The 19840-nt window shown below is 35.2% G+C and overlaps 1 protein-coding gene across 2 annotated transcripts; it reads left to right on the top strand.

The window, feature by feature from the left end:
* Window positions 1-1082: 1082 nt before the first annotated feature.
* On the top strand, window positions 1083-19354 carry LIPI (lipase I). 2 transcript variants are annotated; one of them, XM_010202135.2, is made up of 10 exons: window positions 1083-1271; window positions 4341-4717; window positions 6336-6444; window positions 8373-8474; window positions 9698-9787; window positions 10882-11049; window positions 12378-12470; window positions 14931-15042; window positions 15416-15589; window positions 19040-19354. In XM_010202135.2, the coding sequence occupies exons 1-10, from the start codon at window positions 1223-1225 to the stop codon at window positions 19143-19145; spliced, it is 1380 nt and encodes a 459-aa protein (XP_010200437.2). In that variant the 5' UTR covers window positions 1083-1222; the 3' UTR covers window positions 19146-19354. The 2 variants fall into 2 exon arrangements, with proteins under 2 accessions (XP_010200437.2, XP_061844654.1); XM_061988670.1 differs by lacking the exon at window positions 9698-9787.
* The last annotated feature ends 486 nt before the right edge of the window (window positions 19355-19840 follow it).

Genomic DNA, 19840 nt, shown 5'->3' on the forward strand with positions numbered 1-19840 from the left:
CGCTATGCAAATACTCCATTTCTGGGATGCATTTTTCTCACATTTGAGTGATTATCATATGTTATTCTTTCTCTTGTAGTGCAAATAATTTGGGGTAAACTGAGTATCCAGACTTCTCACTTGAACAATGCAGAGCTTATCTGCCTTTTAGCCTAAATGTGAACTCCAAGAAAATGAATTTTGCCCTCCAATATTTACCTAATAAATTGGTTTGTAAATAAATGAGCTTCACAAAACATCTGTTTTGTAGCTGGGGATACAAAGGGAATAAAATTAGGTGCCACACAGCAAGTTCATGTCTGGGTGAGACATATATTCTCTCATATAAGCAAATCCACAGACCTCTTCTGGATTTAGATTAGAGACTGACTCCTTGAAATAAGCTCAGAAAATATTTTTGTGCAAAAATAATTAATGGAAAAACAATTCTTGGAATTATGTTCAAGTTCTTACAGAAAAACCCTTCTGTCACCAAAATGACTTTTTGTTCTAAGTTTCTTTTGCTCATCTTTTGTGTCAGGAGGTTGGGGCATCCCTTTTTTCTATGGTGTCTAGCAACAGGACAAGGGGTAATGGGATGAAGCTGGAACACAAAAAGTTCCATTTAAACATAAGAAAAAAACTATTTTACTGTGAAGGTGGCGGAGCACTGGAACAGGCTGCCCAGGGAGGGTGTGGAGCCTCCTTCCTTGGAGTCCCGCCTGGACACATTCCTATATGACCTGATCTAGTTGGACCTGCTTCTACAGGGCAGTTGAATTAGATGATCTCTAAAGGTCCCTTCCAACCCCTAACATTCTATGATTCTATGATCTTGTTGCCTTTAATTGTAGTTGAGTAAAAAAAAAAAAGACGCATGGTGGGTCTTTAATGTGATGTACCTCTAGATATTTTATTCCATGCATGTAACAGAGATGTCAGTAATATATAACATTGATTCCTTAAAAGTAAGTCTGCTGATTGCCAGAGAGAGAGGGAAACAGATTAAAAACCAATCACAATCCTTAAAGACCAGAAACTGCCTTACCTGCTGAAGTCATTCAATAGGAGGAGTCATGAATTGCAGAAGCTTGAATACGGCTTTACTTTCTGCTTCCTACTCTACGTGTGACTTACTTTCATTAGTGGCATTCGGTTAAGTTAGAAGTCTAGCATACTCTAAGGAAACACGAGGTTTGCCACTTGTCTGTGGATATCACGTATTGTTTTTCTCCATCTCCACATGCTGAAATTGTGTGTCTTCATCTGGTCGATATACTGGGTGAAATCAGGTAAGAACCATTAGCTTATGCTTTGCAATACAGTCTCTTGGCTTTATTCAAGCATTAAAAAAATATATATTCTTACATTTAAATTGGACAAAATATTAAACCTTGTGAATTATGCTTAATGGAGCTGGCAATTAGTAAAAAGTCGATCGCTTTGAAGCTAAGAAGTAGGTTTTCATTTTAAAGTAAATAGAACAAAGTCTGATACTTTATCTCTGGCTGTACTTTGCACAGAGACACACTCAGGTATGTGCACTTTGTACAAAGTAAAGAGGTAGCTGTTTATTGCCAATTTGATAGGTTGACAAGTTTTCCAGGTATGTGTTGTGCTTTAAATAGTAAACTATGGTTGCAAAAATGTCAGTGTGCACTTAAGATTTCCCTCTTTTCAACCACGGAAGATACAGCACTTAATAACATATGCAGGAAAGTTAAAGTTGTATATCAATGGAGTTAAATGGCCTACGTAACTGCCCAAGACCTGACTGTATGTTCTGATTGTACAGAAAAATGTCTGTGAGTACTCCCACAAGTGTGCTTGAAGGGCAGCTGTGTATTCCTTCCAGTTATCAATAAGAAATATGACTTTGAGAAAGTTCCTTTAATGACTCCTCACTAAACAATTCAAAGTATTCAAGCTATTTATAGCACCTACCTAATTCCACAGTAAATAAATATTTTTTTAACTCTGTTTACTTTTTCAAGAATAACTGCTGTCATTTTGCAACTATAAGTAAACGAGTCGTTTCCCTCTGACATTTCTCAGCTAGTAAATAGGTTTCATCAGTTAAAATAATTTACTTGTGATATATTTCTCACTTACATGGACCAGGCTGTGCCTCTGTTTTATGTCACTATAATTCCACTAGCTTAAAAAAATAATTCTTGTTTCTGCTGATCAAAGAGATTAAAACATAAACTGATATGAACACTTCAACATTTACAATATCCTAGTGTGAATCTTTTCTGTTAGAAACATAGGAGTAAATTTTAAAGATCAGTGATGAAACTTGAATTTAAGAACAATATTGGGCAAAAAGGAAACAGTTTCCTGTTCTAGCTTTTAACCTGAGTAACAAAAATGAAATCAAATGACTGTTATTGTCATTTACCTTTGTATATGACATTCATGTAATAGAACTTCTAATCTGTTTTTATTGTCACAAATCAAACTAGAGATTAAATGTAATACATTTAATAGCATCTCAGTATCATGTCACATGTATGACATTTTACCAGGTTATTGAATACTACTTTCATTAAATTCAATGCAACTGCAGCTGAACAGCTCTTAATTTCAGAACTACTTCCTGGAAAAGTCTCAGCAATGAAAATTAATTACCTTCCTGTATCTCTAGTTAGTTAATAATCTGTTCATTAGTCACAGTAAAAGTTACTTATATTATTCAGTGGCTAAATAAGGAGAATTTTGATATTTGTTTTGAAAAATACAGGTAATTGTAACTTTTCCCATATGTAATAATTGTAGCTATTGTCATCTATGATAAGGTATTCATAGGCATAGACCTTTTGCCTGAACAATTTGAGTGAGACAGGTAGTTTCAGGACATTTCTAACACATTGTGACTTAAACCTACTTTGCTTTGCAGATATCAATTATTTTTATGATATCCAGTCCAGAACTGATTAATCTAGTCATTTTAGATACATGGTTTGGCCTAGAAGTGATCAGTCCAGTTCCCTAAGTGAATTATTGTCTTTACCACATCTTTGCTGCATCTGAAGTGCGGTAATTCATATTGTTTAGATCTACACCATAGTATGAAATACATTTTTTCAGATACCTTGTAACGCCCCAGCACTTGCCCTTCATAGCTTTGTAAACCAGTGAGGGCTCTCTGTTATCTTAGATGTGCAGGTGGTGGATTCAGTTCTGCCTGCCACTTGCAAAAAGGAGAAGAGCTAGAACTGCTTCTCCTGTAACTCAAAAATTCCGAGAAATTCAGGTTATTTTCTAAATTATTTTTAAGGAACTGAGTAGACACTATTCCTCTTCCTACTTTTGCTTTATAGAAGTTGACTGAGTCTTGTTTTCTGAAATTGTTAATGACAGAAAAATTGAGAAAGATGCCATCAAATATAAAACAAAAGCATTATATAAAGTATTGTAGCCCACTAGAAGTCAAGAGATTGGCCCACATTTCTTTAGCTGTAAGCCGACTAACACCATAGTGAGGGTGAAGATGCCATACAGATGAACTGACAAGCTTTGGCATTGTGCCCAGAATCCTGAAGTGCCTTATCCAGGCAATGTGACCTCAGCAGCCAAAGGATACTTTTCAAAGTGTTAACTTCTGACATTGATAAGCATAGAAGGCAAAAAAAGAAGTATTTTAAGACTTTTTTTAGAATCTCCATCCTGTTGTGAATCCTGGCTGACCTACAGCTTAACCTTGTATACCATAACTGTCTGCGTACAGAAATGCTAAATGCTACAGTTTTTCTTCTACTGTTATGTATTTTAACCTTACGGATTCATATTTTTGAAACACAGAATAGGATCCTTTGTTTATTCTTTCTTTGCTTCTTGGTGACCTTATGGTGATCCAAAACTAGAGGAGGGTTCTGGATCATCCCTGTACTACCAGGCAACTGTTTCTTATTATCAAGCAATAAGGCATAAGGATTGACAACTTTGACACTCTGCCCAAAAGAGGAAGAAACAGCCACTGTGATCTTCCTGTTTATACAACACACACTAATCACGGAAAAATACTGAGAACTTAAATCTGATGGTCAAGCAAAGGATCTTGTCAACACTCACTACAAAATTTTATTTTTTTATGTAGAAAATACATGGTTCAGGATTAGAAAAAGTAATTTTGTAGTTGAAGAATTCAGAGGAGCACAGTGATATCTGAAGAATTGTTAGTTAAACTGGGTCTCCTTGTTCAGTGCACATTTTAGCACCTCATTGCAAATATGGGGAGTGAATAAAATGGAAGTTCTTCATTCCACATTTCTGGAAAAATGTGGAAAGAAAAGTGAAAAGATGGTACTTCAGGAGGTCTAACTCATCAAATGACTGTGTAACATTTTCATCTTTTTCAGATGATGAGAAAAAATGTCCTCAATTTACAGATCTTAATCTAGGCAATGCTTTGTCTGGAACAGAACTCCACGTCCAGCTACTGCTATACACAAGGGAAAATCCAAATTGTTCTGAGAGACTCATTGAACACAATGTTACTGCAGCTGAGTACCTTAATATCTCCAAGAAAATTGTCTTTGTTATTCATGGCTTCAGACCAACGGGATCGTCACCAGCATGGCTAAATGACATAAAGGAGCTTTTACTATCTTCAGAGGATATTAATCTCGTTATAGTTGATTGGAACCGTGGTGCTACAACTGTGAATTATATAACTGCTGTTGAAAACTGCGGAAAAGTTGCAGAAATACTGAAGGATTATGTTGACCAGATGCTGGTAAGGCAGAGTTGTACCCATTCTGCATAAGTTTAACTAACATAGTGTGGGTGGAAATGTATATTTAAAATACATCTAAGGAGACACCCAGTAAACAATATCAAATCACATTTTTTAACCAAAGTGTTGACTAACTTTGAACGCAGTTATTACTGCATATCTTTAACTCCACTTGAATTCTTCTTTTCCCTTTCCACTAAGGTATGTCTTAGAATGGTTCTTATTTCTTTAGCCAGCTGAAAGTTTTAGGTCTTCTGGAAAGAGTGATTGCACCAGTGGAGTTGTAAAATGACAGAAGTTCAACAAGTATGAAGCATTAAAATTTTGCAAAAAAATTACACTACTCTTTTCACTATTAAACCTCCACAATTAGAGATTTTAAATAAAAAATAAATAATAAAACACATTGACATGTGTTCCATTTGTAAGTAGTTGTTCCAAAATTATAGGAAGTTCTTGATTCTAGAAGGAGGATTCTAGGATTGTTGATGCCAAGTGGTTTTAACTGAGCTTCGAATTTCATTTTTTTTAGTCAAATGAACATGTTGTCTCATTTATGCCATTGTTCCATTTACCACTGGACTTTTTTCTGTTTTTTCATGGTCATCCTCAGAAACTTTGAATCCTGTGCAGAAAGAAAACATTCATGTGGAATTTGTGCAAAACCCCCAGCATTTTGAGAAAGGTGGAGAGGTGGTAGAAGATAAAATGTATCACAAATAGTGATAACTATTTGTAATTAATGACAGTGAATTTATTGCTATGGAATAGTGAAATAAAATAGGACTATATGAAGAATTCAGAGTGGGTTAAAAAGACATATTTTGCAAATTTCTTAATGCAAATTTTTTGTTAATTGCTGATTACACGTCTGCCTGACAAGGTAATGACTGCAGGGCACACTTGGACTGATCTTGTTGAATCCAAATGTGTGAGTCATCAAAGTGAGCTATCAGTTTCATGCTTGCAAGCTGAGGATTTTGTTAATTTATTCTGAGATGAATCAACATGTCAGTTCCCACAAATCAGCCCATTGCTTTGCAGAGATTCTAATAGATCTGATGATAATGTTTCTGAGTTCTTTGGCAGGTGTTTTGTTGGTGGTGCTTTTTTGGTTTTTTATAGCCTGCTTTCTAGAATGGGCCTCTTAAGGCTTTTCTGCAGGTGTATATTTGGCATCATTATTCAATGGTTCTGTTGCACAAGTTTTTTTAATGGTGTTGTGTTTTATTTTATTGGAAGGATAAGACATAGGGAGAATTATTTTTTTTCCTAGTTTATAGTTTTGGTTCATCTTTCTTGTATGTGCTGAATGTCTTCCTCTTCTCTCACATGCTCCCCTTCTAGCTAGTGTGACAATTTGGAAGAAGTGTGACTCTGCTTCCTTTTTACATTTTTCTAGTCGAAGAACTTCATAATTACTACACTGTTTAACTAGTACAATATGGCAAACTGAAAAGGAGTTTATGATTTCCAATTGTTTTTAAAGTTAGAAAGTTAGAGATATAACTTAGAGTACTGACAGAAAGTGAAAACTAAATTAATCTACTGACATCTCTTTAGTTAACTCTTGTGTATGTGATTTGGGTTTTTTTTGTTGTTGTTGTTCCTTTGATAGGAAGATGGAGCTTCTCTTGACAGCATTTATATGATTGGTGTTAGTCTTGGGGCTCATATAGCTGGTTTTGTTGGACAGAAGTATAATGGAAAACTCGGCAGAATTACAGGTAAGGCTACATGTATTCTGATGTACCTTGTATTGTTTTCATAGCTGCAAGTCACATAAATGCTAGCACTGGAATATCAACAAATAAGAACTGACTAACTAGTAACATACAAGGGGGAAGATGTATCCCTGATAGAAATTCAGAAAATTGTGAAAATCTGCCCTAAGGACATAACTTACAACTGAAATTTTCCAACTGACTTGCCTCTAATATCTTAAATGAAAATTGAGTGCTGCATCCAAATGCCACTGAAGTTAAAGGATATGCTACCTGAGTTTCTGTCTAGTTGATGGACCCAGTCAGGTCACTTTGAATGGAAGTTCAAAAGCTATCGATCAAACCACAGGGATCAGGCATATTTGAACATGGTGTAGGCTTGGGCTATCTGCTACATGATATATGTTGAGCTATCTGCTACAGGGAGCTTAAATCAGGTATGCGACCTGTGTATGATATTGCATATCTTACTTTGTACTTGTTACATTGTTGGCATTGTCATCTGTGGGAGTGGTGCATACAGTGAAAACCAGAGGGTATATCTCATGCAAGTACATCTTTTAGGACCAGGGTCAGGCAAAGTTTAGGATTAACTAGGTTCCTAAGGCAGAATCCCCAGTGCTAATCGAGGGACAGAGGATACACATACTTCTTGTGGTGAAAGAGCAAAACTCACTGCAACTAGCGTGTTGATATATGGATGAATAAAGGCAAAGATTGAGTAGTCCAGATACACAAGGCTCATAACCTCTTATATGACTGTTTTGATATTTTTTCTTTTGAACAAGTTGAGCCAGTGGCCCAAATTGATGTTGAAAAATTTGTTGGGAATTTTGAGAAATACAAAACTAAATAGTGGCCTACAACAATGACCTTTGTCACTTGCAGTACTATGAATGTGTATTCCTGGAATTCCAGAATCCTCTGTACTAGTTGTGTCTTGATTATCTTCAGAGATCCTTCCTAGACTAGGTCTTAAAGCACATCTGGTAGTTAAATAATAATGCAAATTTGGATAATCTAAGGTCACATACTCTCCCTGTCTCTCAGTCAGAGAGAATGTAATTAGGAGTCAGTTAAATGTAGGAATATGTTTTATCTTGACAGTTTTATTTTCCATCTTTACTGATTTTCCTTTTCGCCTCTTTGTCTGTGCTTTTATTGTCAAGAAAATAGGAGCAGAGCATACATCAGCTAACCATTTAGCTTTCCTGTGAAGGACAGAAATTACCATCTTGAAAATTATCAGGCTTCAGGGCTGCACAGCAGTAATTCTCTATCCTTAAAATAAATGAGAATGCACAGTGCTTATACTTCAAATATTTTGCCATACCAGTCTCCTCCTCTTCATATGAAGTGCATTTGGGAATCTCAGTGGGAATCTCTTTTGTCATAGTTGAGTTTTGATTTAAGTATAAGATTTACAAACTTCTTTAAGTGAAAATGTGATCAAAACATAGTATTTCACATAGCTGTATATCACAATTGTTTTCTTGTAAGTAATTTCAACACCAACTGATAAAATGATTGAGGCATGTCTGAAATTGACTCCATCTAAGATGTTTTCATCTTATGTTCTGATGGTGAGAGGAGTTATATTATGCATTTAATCTTTACAAAGCATAAAATTTTCTGGGGAAAATGACAAAATTAATTCTCTTGATTTGATCCTTATTCACCTGAAGAACTCAGAGAAAAGCTCAACTAATTAGGGAGAGAGAAAATAAAAAATATGAGTTGATCAGTCTTGTGATAGGAACCATTGCTTTGCCTAGCAAATTGAAGAATGGAAACTTGAGAACTGGGTTTTGGTTTTGTTATTATCCCAGGAAAATGAAGAGTCATTGTTGAATAATGCTCAAATGTCTGTCTTGTATATAATTGTAGAAACAGACTCAAGGATCTGTAATGCTAGTGTTATTTTAATTTAGGTCTTGATCCAGCGGGCCCTTCATTCACTCATCAGCCGCCAGAGAGGAGACTGGATCGTACTGATGCACAATTTGTTGATGTAATCCATTCAGATACTGATGGTAATGACGTAGCCTTAACTATCCTATTTCAACTTGTGGAGAGGCTGGAAAGCAAAAGACAAGGGTTAAGCTGTTTCAGTAACATCCAAATGGTGCTGCAAAAGAATATTTCATGTTATCAGGTGGATTCCTTGTGCTATTGTTTTCCAACAATGTCTATACTTTTGAAATCATATTGTGTGTTATTAGACCTATTCATCAAGAAACTGAAACTCAACTTTGCTAATGACTCTAGCAATGATTGGCTGTTTTGTTCAGTTCTGACATGAGTAGTTATGTTATTGAGTGAGTGAAGTTTCATGACTGAATCTGAAAATACTGAAATAACTTGTATGTGCAACAGCTAGCTGAAGGCATATGTAGATAACCATATAGTCATGAGTCCATTTAATATCATGTAGAAGTGAGGATTTCAGCACTGTCATTTATGTCTTGTTTGTTATTCTGTATTCCTTCTGAACACTAAAAAAAAAGTCTGCATGTTAAAGTGTGCCTATTTCATTAATCTATGATACTTCTATTTGCAAAATAGTTTAGCATAAACATATATATATATGTTTATGTATAAACAATTATATAGATTTCCTAAATAATATGAAATGGATTTTAATGTACAAACTTTTATGTGAAGTTGTAAAGTACCAATTTTTGTTATGTTCCAACTATGTGAATAATGTGTGGCAAAAGGGAAGCAGGTCAGATTGAGCTAAATCTTACTCATAGTCTTTTATATGGCAGATACAGACTTTTTTTCTACTTTGATACATTGCTTATATTAGTGTAAATCAGAATCCAATGTCATGTGCAAAAAATTTTCCCACTAGTGAAAATTAATTTGGGAAAGAATTTTTATTGCTGGAGGGAACATGGATTTAATACATTTCTTGTCCAAGTAAGGTGTCAGTTACAGTACTAAATATTTGCTTTGATTATTTCATTATTCTTTTGAGGCAGTAGGAATCTTAGAAAATTTGAATGTATTTATGTACAGCAAATATATACATGTGTATATACATGTGAATATTATACATGTGTATCATTTTCTAAGATGAAAAAGAATCATGGATTTTAAATCATAACATGACTTCAATTTACAGAACCAAAGAATAGTATAAGTGTAAAAAATTTTTTAAACCCTCCATATTATTTTGTAGTTAATGTAATGATAAATAATCAATGGCATAATTCTGTTTATAGTTTTTTGATTCGTGTTTTTACTTTAGCACTAGGTTTCAAGAAACCTTTAGGAACTATTGATTTCTATCCAAATGGAGGAATGGATCAGCCTGGTTGTCCACAAACAATATTCGGTGGTAAATAAAATTGTGTTCAATTAATGAGAGAAGAGTTTGACATCAAACCAAAAAAGGTCAAACTCATTTCAGTGCACATCACACAGGTTCAGTAATATGGGCCTGAGGGCATTCTTTGTTTTCCGCTCTCACTCAGCGAATGAGAAATAGCATTTGACATCTTGTTTTAAAAATAAGAATCTTCCTGGAAGTATCTGTATTCCATCATACCATTGTTGGTATGATGGAATATTTTATTTTACTATATATATACACAGTCTGTGTATAGCGATATTTTTTCTGTGTCTAAGCAGGGGGGAATATGCTTGTGTTGAAGTGATTTGGGCAGGATCAATTGCATATGGCTTGGAAGGCAAGGCTTTCAAGTCTTAGACTCTTTCTGGTTGACGATGATGAATCAGGTTTTGAACCTGTCTTTTGGACTCTAGAATGAAAACAGTTTAATGGTGTGATCTTTTGCTGGAGAATTTTACTCATTTCAACCTCCATAAATCTTAAGCAAAGTTGCTACCCATTGTTTTAGTTTACTCTCTTTGGATATGTTTATATCTGTCTAGTTTCTACTACTGGTCTGCATATTGCTGCTAGGAATTAGAGCTGCTGCAAAAGGATAGTGCTTCCACTTGTGTGTCTGTGAGTATGGAAGAGTCTCTTAAGATTCAAGATCATCTTCATATGTACAGCTATCCTATTTTTTTTTGCTAGGAGGGGAAGGAATTTATTACAAAAAGCTCCATAGATTATTCCTCATGATAATTTTTCTGCCAAAACATTCTGCACTGGGTACAAAAAGGCAAATTTTAACTCAGACTCATGCTTCATAACAAAAAAACTGTGAATTTGATAGCATTTAGTAGACAATTTTTGCATATAAAACTCTGTAGACTTTTCCCTGTACCTGTAATCTTCAAACCAGTCTTCAATTTCTTCTTGTTTCTGTGCATCCATTTTTTACACTTGGTAGTCAAATAACCAGAGAATAAAAACAATAAGAATGACTCAGGTAAATAAGATTACTTTGATAACATTTTTTCTTTCACAAAGATAAATTATTACCTTTTTTTTTGTATATTTTATTATTTTCTTTGCCAAAGGATTTCAGTATTTCAAGTGTGACCATCAAAGATCTGTGTTCCTCTTCTTGTCATCTTTGAAACGAAAGTGCAACATAATAACATATCCTTGTGACTCTTACTTGGATTACAAGAGAGGAAAATGTGTCAGTTGTGATGCTTTCCAGCCAATGTCCTGTCCAGTACTGGGTAAGCATTATATTATCTGCTCTAGGTTGGGTGCGATTTTCCAGGAAATCCAGACTAGGTCTTTCTGGGGCTACTCCAGAGATCTGTAATTTCCTGTTAAGGGATCTATAGAGACTGATCACTTGCTGAGCTGCATACCGTTTAAAGCAGTTTGAAGTTCATGTATGACTTTGTTTTCTTTATAGTTATCTCTGTTAGACACAAGTTGTTGATCATTATGCTTTCCAGTCTGAAATGGATTTATAGTGTATTTCCTCTCTGCAGAGAAACTGCTTCTACTCAATTCTACCACATAAGGCTTTCACAGGGTGTTATCATCTCTAGTGTACCTGTAGTTTTATTTAGAGGAATAATGTTTAACTTTTAATTTGTACCTTGTTTTTTGTACATCCCTACTTTAGTATGTGCACTCTATATTAATTAGATCAGGTTTGAAGAAAAAGCATAGACAGATCCTTATGCTATTTTATAATAAAACCCAACCATAATGGGACCTTATAGTAAGGCAGAAAGACTCCAGGACTTCTCCAGCATGTGTATTAGCCATACTTCATGCACTTATACAGGTGGAGTAATATTTGACCACTCAGCTGCTACCTTTTTGTTGTTTTTTAATAACCACTAAGCTTATGATGAAATGCCAGACAACCGAATCTGACAACTGAGAAGATAAGCAGCAATTTTCTGTTGCAAGCTTTCCTGCTTGCTGCTTTCCAGTGGCAGCTCTGCAGCCAGGAACTACCTCTTGTTGTCCACTCTAGGGAACGAAATCAAGAGGGAGAGAACAGAATCGGCTGTTTTATAAACAAGGTCTTATATCAAACCTCAAAGATAATAAGCATAGAAATGTATAAAATGAAATTTCTTTCTATATTACCTCCATAAGCTTAGGAGGTTTACAGAGTATCTAACAGTTTATTAAATAATATCCACAATTATATATGAAAGAGTTTAAAAATATTTAATTATTCATAAAGGAAGACATTTTACCTAATTGTGAAGCTGTTCTGCAATTGTTCTCTGCAAATATGTGGGCCACTTCTGCAGAGGTAAAAAAAAGAAACCTGAAGGAGTTTATAAGCACTATTTTTTTGAGTAGTAGGCTAAATAGATTCTGACTATTACATTATGACAATTTTAGTGATACTAATATGTTAGAAGAAGGAAATACTTGCAGACTCAGGGGATTCATGCATTTTTCAAGTCTTTTTAGTTTCTCAGAGAATATTTAGGAAAATTAAAGCCAAATCTGTCACTTTGGGTAAATTTCTTTTGTAAAATTATATGTGTGTCACGATTTTACTAAGTATTTAAACTTTGAATTTCAGGTTATTATGCCGATCGATGGAAAAAAGTGTTAATCACAAAGAGCTCACCAACAAAAACTTACTTTGATACCTCAGACCAAGACCCATTCTGCAGTGAGTGACTGAATATATACATAAAAATCTCTTTATGAAATGTTACGGCTGTTATTTGTTAGCTCACCTGGAGTGAAAACACGTTAAAAGTAGAAAGTTATTGTTAGCTGCTGTGTAAAGTGGTGTAATAAACCATGAGCTAAGTGTCAGTTCAGAGACTGGCCAAAGAAGAAGAGTGATTGTGGAAGAAGCAATATGTGAAATGAGAAAGAAACATGACTTTAAATGTAATGGGTTGGGCTGCCAAGAGGAAGAAGGAAGCCAGAAAATGAGCATCAAGTGACAGGGGAAAAGCTGGACTGAGAGAACCTGCTTAGATGAGATTGTTACTGCCATTTTCAGAGAGTAAAAATGGGAAACAAGACTGTCCTGGCTGGAGGACGAAAAAGAGACACCTCTGTGTTCCAGCCCAGGATGGGAGCACCCCACAGTCAGCTAAAGCTACTCCAGGTTTTAAAAGTTCCTGTCTCCCTAGGAGTAATACAGTGAAGGAAAAACTTAGCTGACTGTTTCAGGTTATACTCCATGGAGGTGAATTCCTGTGGAACGGGCTTTAGCTCCAGCAGTTTAGATATCTACCTATCCATGTAGAGATCTTGTTTAGATTCTTATCCAGTTTCTGTTTTTATTAACATACTTTACCACTATAAGTAAGTGTTAGCACACTCTTTGAATTGTGTATGTTTAAAGTTCTGTGATTTGGGGAGTGGGTATAGGCTTATGGGGAATTCAACTAAAATTAAGTTTTTCCACTAGCTTTTTCCATCATCTTGGCAAGTTTTGTGACCAGGGACTGAATATCTATTTGTAAGGATAGTCATGATTACTTACATCACTGTTTCTTCCAGAGGGCCAATGAGAGTTTAATCTTCATTAACCTCTTAATGTTATGGATTTTACATAACTCCTATTCCCCTGGTCTTTCATCTCGGCCCAAACCTGCTACCACCATTCTGCTCCTGTCTGCTTGGGCTTTGCTCTTCCACGTGCACAAGCCTGTGGAAGCTGCTAGGTCTGTCCATTCATTCTTCAGGCAGAAAAATACAACTTTCCTTTCACTCTCACACATATTAAAATCTGGGTACTCATAAAAAGTCCAACAGGCAGAATCCTGAAGGTGGAAAAAGTACACTGCAGAAGAAAAAGATTATGTATAGGATTCTGGGATGGGGGATGGTAGAAGAGAGAAACGACAGGGAGAAATATTATCAAACATAGGAGGATGCATGTGGAGTAAATGGATGCACATAAAAAGTGTTGTAATAACAGCATAAATTTAAGGGAAAATACGCAAAGTCAAGAAGAAAAATGAGTCTACTAAACCAGTCTGAAAAAGAGAGTATTTATTAACTAAACCCATATTTTAATTCTTAGATATTTGAAGGATATATGAGGAAATAAAAAGAAACAAAAGCTTTTAAAACTGTGAGACTCTAAACATGACCAGGACAACTTTTTGAGGCTTAGTCTTAGGAGAGAATGTTAAAAAACAACATATCAATAAAAAAAAAAAAAACAAACACACAAAACAAGTTTGAATTGGCTTCCTTACTTTGGGAATAGTAAATTTATTTTTGCTCTGGGTAGCCATAGCATAGTTAAAATATTGATGATGGTTACAGAGTGCAGTAGAAGGCTAGGTCAGGTTTTCCAAGGGCATAGTGGAGCAGGTCAGCTCTGTGCCAGTGCACAGAGGATGCTAGTCCCAGGTACTCAGCCTGTGTTCCTGAGGCCATGGTCTCTCCAGGGAAGGGGAAGAAGGGGCTGGAGCATGGGAAAGCAGTCACATCTCTCACCTCTTCCTCAGACTTCTCGTGAAGTTTTTCAAGTATCCATACAGGTTTTGAGAGAAGGATGCTTGGAGGTCCTGTACTACTGCACCTGCTCAGGCTGTGCAAGCAAGTCACGGAAACAATGTCTCTCTCTTCACCTTTTACCACCTGATTCATCTGTTCACCTAGCTAACCACCCACTTTTCCTATATATAAAGCTTGTGCCAAAGCTTATGCCAATGCTGTTCTTCCCCTCTCCCTGAGAATGTATCTCAGTGTTTTCTGGACACATCACTTTTGTGATTAACATGACAGTGTTGCTACACTAATAGCTCAAAAAACCTCTCTTTGCAGAGCTTAACCAAAACCTGAAGGTGATCTTTAGTGCTTGATTTTGTGATTTTTCCTTAGACAGGTCATGGTAGCTTTCTGATGGAAATCCTTTCTGTGTCAGAAATGAAGGAAATGATCCTCCAGTTACACAGAATTCCAAGCAGCCATTTGGTAGAAGCTAATTTTTGCCTTTAACCTTCTTATTCTACTTTGAGCTGATACTTAGAAGTAAAGAGTCACTATTTCTATCATTAACCAGGGAATACTTTTAACAGAGTGATAATAACAAGTTTATCCTGCGAGGTCATGCTTTGAATCTTATTCAAATATTTTTCAAATCTTTTCATGTTTGCAGTGTATAATTACATACTGGATATTACTACATGGAATAAAAACATTAGGAGAGGTTTCATTAAAGTTAAAATAACAGATGATGCTGGAAACACAGTAGAATCAAAGATGAATAGGTATGTTGTGTTTTGTCTCTAAATCTTTTTTATCACTTTATAAGACTAATTTTCTGAGTTTCCTAAACCTTTTAACTTGTTAACTTTTAAGTCAACAAAGTATCATGTGGTTGTTAAGACATGGCCACAACTCCTTTTCCTCAGTATGGCTCATTTTCAGAGACAATGCTCCTCACACTGAAATAATCCTCTCTCCATTTATGAGCTATCCCAGGTCCTTGCATGGTTTTGATTTGAATCCAGTTCTAGGAGCCTTTGTTCTCAACATGCAGAAGTTGATACATCTTAGATTCTGATATTAATAATAACGTTTAGCAATAATGAATATTACTCAGCTAACAAAACCGTAACAAGAAATAATGTTTTTCTTTAGTGAGGCTTCAACATTTCAGCAGTATAAGAGAGTCAAAATGCTAACTGGATTTTACCAAGACCTTGACAAAATATCAAAAATTTCCTTGACTTTTTCTACGAAGACTTTAATAGGCCCAAAACACAAGCTTAGGATTCTTCAGATGAGGCTGAAATCTCTTAATTATCCAGAAAGGTGAGTGTTTGCTATGAATAAAAGTTGTGTATCAACTAAACTGCTCAGGATGTTTCCTCAGAAATGTGTATGTCTCTCTAATAATTTTTTTAATTGTATATTCGTAAGTACATGAATATCCTTCCCCTACCTGGGACTGAATTTATCATGTGGAAGAGCTGCTCTGTACATTAACATATAGTTTACAGCATCCTTGTACATATAGACATCACTCATGCTGCTTGTTACAGCAGGCTGGTTTGGTCACAATGGATTTTCTAGGACCACTTTATGTAGACCAGCCTGACTTACACCTGCATGGCTAAGTTCTCTTCCAGAAGAAAAAACATATTAAGATCCTTTCTGATTTCAATCATATGTCTCCACATGACAGCTTTTCACACACAGCTATGAAATAGATCACTTCAGCTACTTGTGTGACTGGAATAGGTTTTTGATTTTTTGTCTTATTGCTGAAGGTAAAGATCTTCCAAGATCAAAACACAGTCTATGCTTGCCTACACTGAAAATTAAATAATCTGCATTTTTTGATAATTTAGTGTTATTACTAAGCTTTTATTAATTATTTGTGTTTAAAATACTTCATTGGTGTTGCCACATGCTAATTTTTTTACATCTACAGAACTACTTGTACAATAGCACTAGCAATTAAGTTTTATGTTTGCATCTTATGAAAATAATGGATTAAATGGAATAGGTAAGAAAGATGTAAGAGTTGCAAGAACACTTTATTTTAGAGTTGTTATGTTTATCTGCTTCATATGAATAGCAGATTTGGAGAAAACAACACTCAGTAATCAAAATAGTATCCCAGAATATATATACATTAGACTTTATTAACTTGTTGGAGGCCATAAGTCTTAAGCTCTCAGGTGAACTGGAATGATTTTTTTTAAAAGCCTTTGATGATGAGAGGTAGTCAAAGCTCTAAGTCATATTGCAATTTTTTTACTCAACCCAATAGTGATAAATCACAAGATACATTTCATGCAAGCCTATCAGTATTCAGCACTTCTGCAAATAATGATCTAGCAAATAAGGAAGATTTTCAGTGAACAACACTTCTTGATTTTGAGTTTTCATTCCTATTACTCTGACTCTTGTTAGTTTTAAACTAAGATGCAATTGATTTGCTTTAATATAGGCTCTACTCAGTCCTTTGTATGGTGCTTCATCAGATGAGTGGAATTTGGGCATGTCAGATACTTTTAGATAGCAACGGAAAGTAGTGTATTGAATCAGCATGTGATAGTGTGTTAAATGCAGATGTTACTACACTATCAATTGGTATAATTATGTAATTGCTCATTGTAATTATAGCTATCTATATTTACCTTATTTAGTTACATATAATTACAATAATTACTTGAAAATAAGATGATCGACTAGAAACTATATTAAAAATATTTAAATTAGTCATATTACAAAGTAGTAGGTAAAAACCAGAGGACAAGTGCAGGGATAAAAAACAATGGGAATCTCATTCTCCCCAGATCTGGGTTAGTAGCAGGCAGTGAGAGTTTGGGGAATATCACTGACAATTGTCTACTGGGCTGGTCCATTATTCACCCAAATGGCGTGTAAATGTGGGAGTGCTAAAACATACATATAATCTTCAGATTCTTCTTCTACTCTCTGAGATAAATAATTCCATAAAATCAGAAAGCTTTTCTAACTGTGCATATCCAGATGTCAGTTCTCTCAAATAGCTTTTGAACCAGTCAGTCAATTCAAACTCAACTGATTGGGAAGGTGAATACCTCAAAGATGCTTAACCCAGCCACCTTTGGTTTTTTAAACAAAACAAGAACAGAAGTAATAAAAAGACCTTATTCATATCTCTGCTGAGCAAGAGTGTAATATGTCTTTGTTTTTTTAGTAGACAGAAAAATAGCCACACAGGATGAGGGATTATAAAAGTCTCACCTAACAAAACAATTATTTACCTTTCACTCCTTGTTGGTGAACTGTAGAACCTTCTCGTTGTTCAGGACTACTCTCCTATGAGGCTTTCCTGGTACTCGATAATCACAATCTTAGAAAAATTGCACTTCCAATGAGATACTATATGTTGGAAACCACATGCTTTTATTTCTAGTATTCACCATTATGGTTTAAGTATTGTGTTCCTGTGATTAGTTAGAAGCTTTCCTAGGTGATGACTGCTGTTGGGGAGCTGGCTATGCTAATGTAGTGTGCTGCTGTGTTGCAAACACCGTTGATTCCAACACAATGTTTTATAAGGACTTTTAAAATACTGTCAATTTCTGTGCTTTTATTTCTTTCTTTTCTCCCTCTACAAAAATAATATAATAGCAAACCATTAAATTCAAGTAAAAATCAGTTGTGGATGAATGACTGGATGAAATTCTATGATATGCATTATACAGAATACCAGAATTTATCTTGATCATCTTACCCATAAAATCTACTGTCGTAGTTTTGTGGGGACATTACAAGGCCTCAACTTCTTATACAGAAACCCATCAGTCTTTTCACACACAAACAGGTGGAGCCATGATGGGTTGGAAACAGCACACTAATGGGCAAGAGCAGAAGTGCCTGCTGGGATAGTCTTTCTCAGGTTTTGTCCTTTACCTGTTTCACTGCACAATGCATCATAGTCTGAGTTGGATTGTGTTGTATAGCCATGTTTGTGAGTTCAGAGCAATATGGAAGACAATTTTAAATAAAATCATATAATGGCTTGTATGCTCTTAGAGATACCATCAGAGGGTACACTAGTCACTTGCCTGTTCAAACCTGCCCTCACCATCTAGCTGTAGTGGCTCATGAAGGACAGAACTATGACCTGCCTTTGCCATAAAAGGCAGAGCATCTACACTGACCACAAAAAGTAAGACTTTATGTCTGTGACTCTCTGTGTGATCTCTGTATGTGTTTGTGTAGTATTATGCAATTATGAGTTTTCTAGTTGTTTAGATGAGAAATTATCTACCTTTGCATGCTGTCACTGCAACTGAAAGATTTAGAAAATGTTATGTTGTAGTTTTGCACTTTCCTTTTTGGAATGAAAGCAAAGAAATTTTCAGACTTTGGGAACTCAAAATAAATTATTCAGACCCAGCATTAACAGGAATTGGGCTGTTCTTTGACCATTATTCTAAAGAATTAATTTCAAGACAGATTAATAGCTTCAATGGATGAAATATTGCACCTTCATGATTCAGACTAATGTGATACATTTCTTAGGCTGCTTTGCACCATCTGGCTGATGTTCTGGTTGTTGTTCATAGTCTGACAAAATTACTCTGGTGATGCACAAATTAGGGTATAAAATTAGACAAGAAGACATTTCTTCATGTCTCAAGTACCTCTCTGAGAGGTGGTAACTCCTGGCAGGTTAATAGTTCAAATACTGAGCTATTTTTCTATTCATGTTAACTTTTTCAGTTCTGAATATTTTTTTTAATGTTTCTACTTATGTAGGCTGCCGCTGTGCAGATATGATTTTGTACTGATGGAGAACACTGAATTGACCTTCAAACCTATCCCTTGTCCAGAGAAGGGTACGAGAAGAGATAACTTCTACTAAATTTCTCTTACAGCAGTGACATTTTGATTCTTCTTCAGGATAAAGTCTGCAATGAGATAGGAAATGAGATAAGCTTGATTTACTTTCAAGAGTCTACCTGGTAATGTACATTACCTGCTTTGAGTGCCTTAGGGTGGAGTTAACTGAAAAGTTCAGATATTTTGTGTCTGGGAAATTTGAATAAAGTAAATGTATCATGGTGAAGAACATCCAATGGTCTATTCATTATTATTTCTTAAAAATGAAGCAACTACTGAATTAAATGTGAATTATCTGTATAGTCTTGGCACATTATTTGTCAAGTCATATGTATAATTAATTATTTATTATTTGTAATGGCTTTTACAGGGAAACATTATTACCTGTCTACTAAGTGAACTTCATATACTGTACATGTGATCTACAGATCTAATTCACAGACATTTTCCTGTGCTGTGTTCGTTGGATAAATTAATTCACATTTTTTCATTATATAATGTCTTGGTCTGAGAACCGGAACAAAAAGATTTGTGAGCCCTTATATAAAGTTGCTATTTAAATTAATTGTCTTTCTGCTTACTGTGGATGAATATTATTTAACCATTCATATTTTTTTAAATTAAAGCTATGGACAAGGCAGTGATGTTTCAGTTATTAAGTGGTTCTAAAGTCTATTCTGAAGAGAATAATTTAAAGATGAAATAAATTCCTTTTCA

This window comes from Colius striatus, chromosome 1, assembly GCF_028858725.1.
Source record: "Colius striatus isolate bColStr4 chromosome 1, bColStr4.1.hap1, whole genome shotgun sequence".
NCBI lineage: Eukaryota > Metazoa > Chordata > Aves > Coliiformes > Coliidae > Colius > Colius striatus.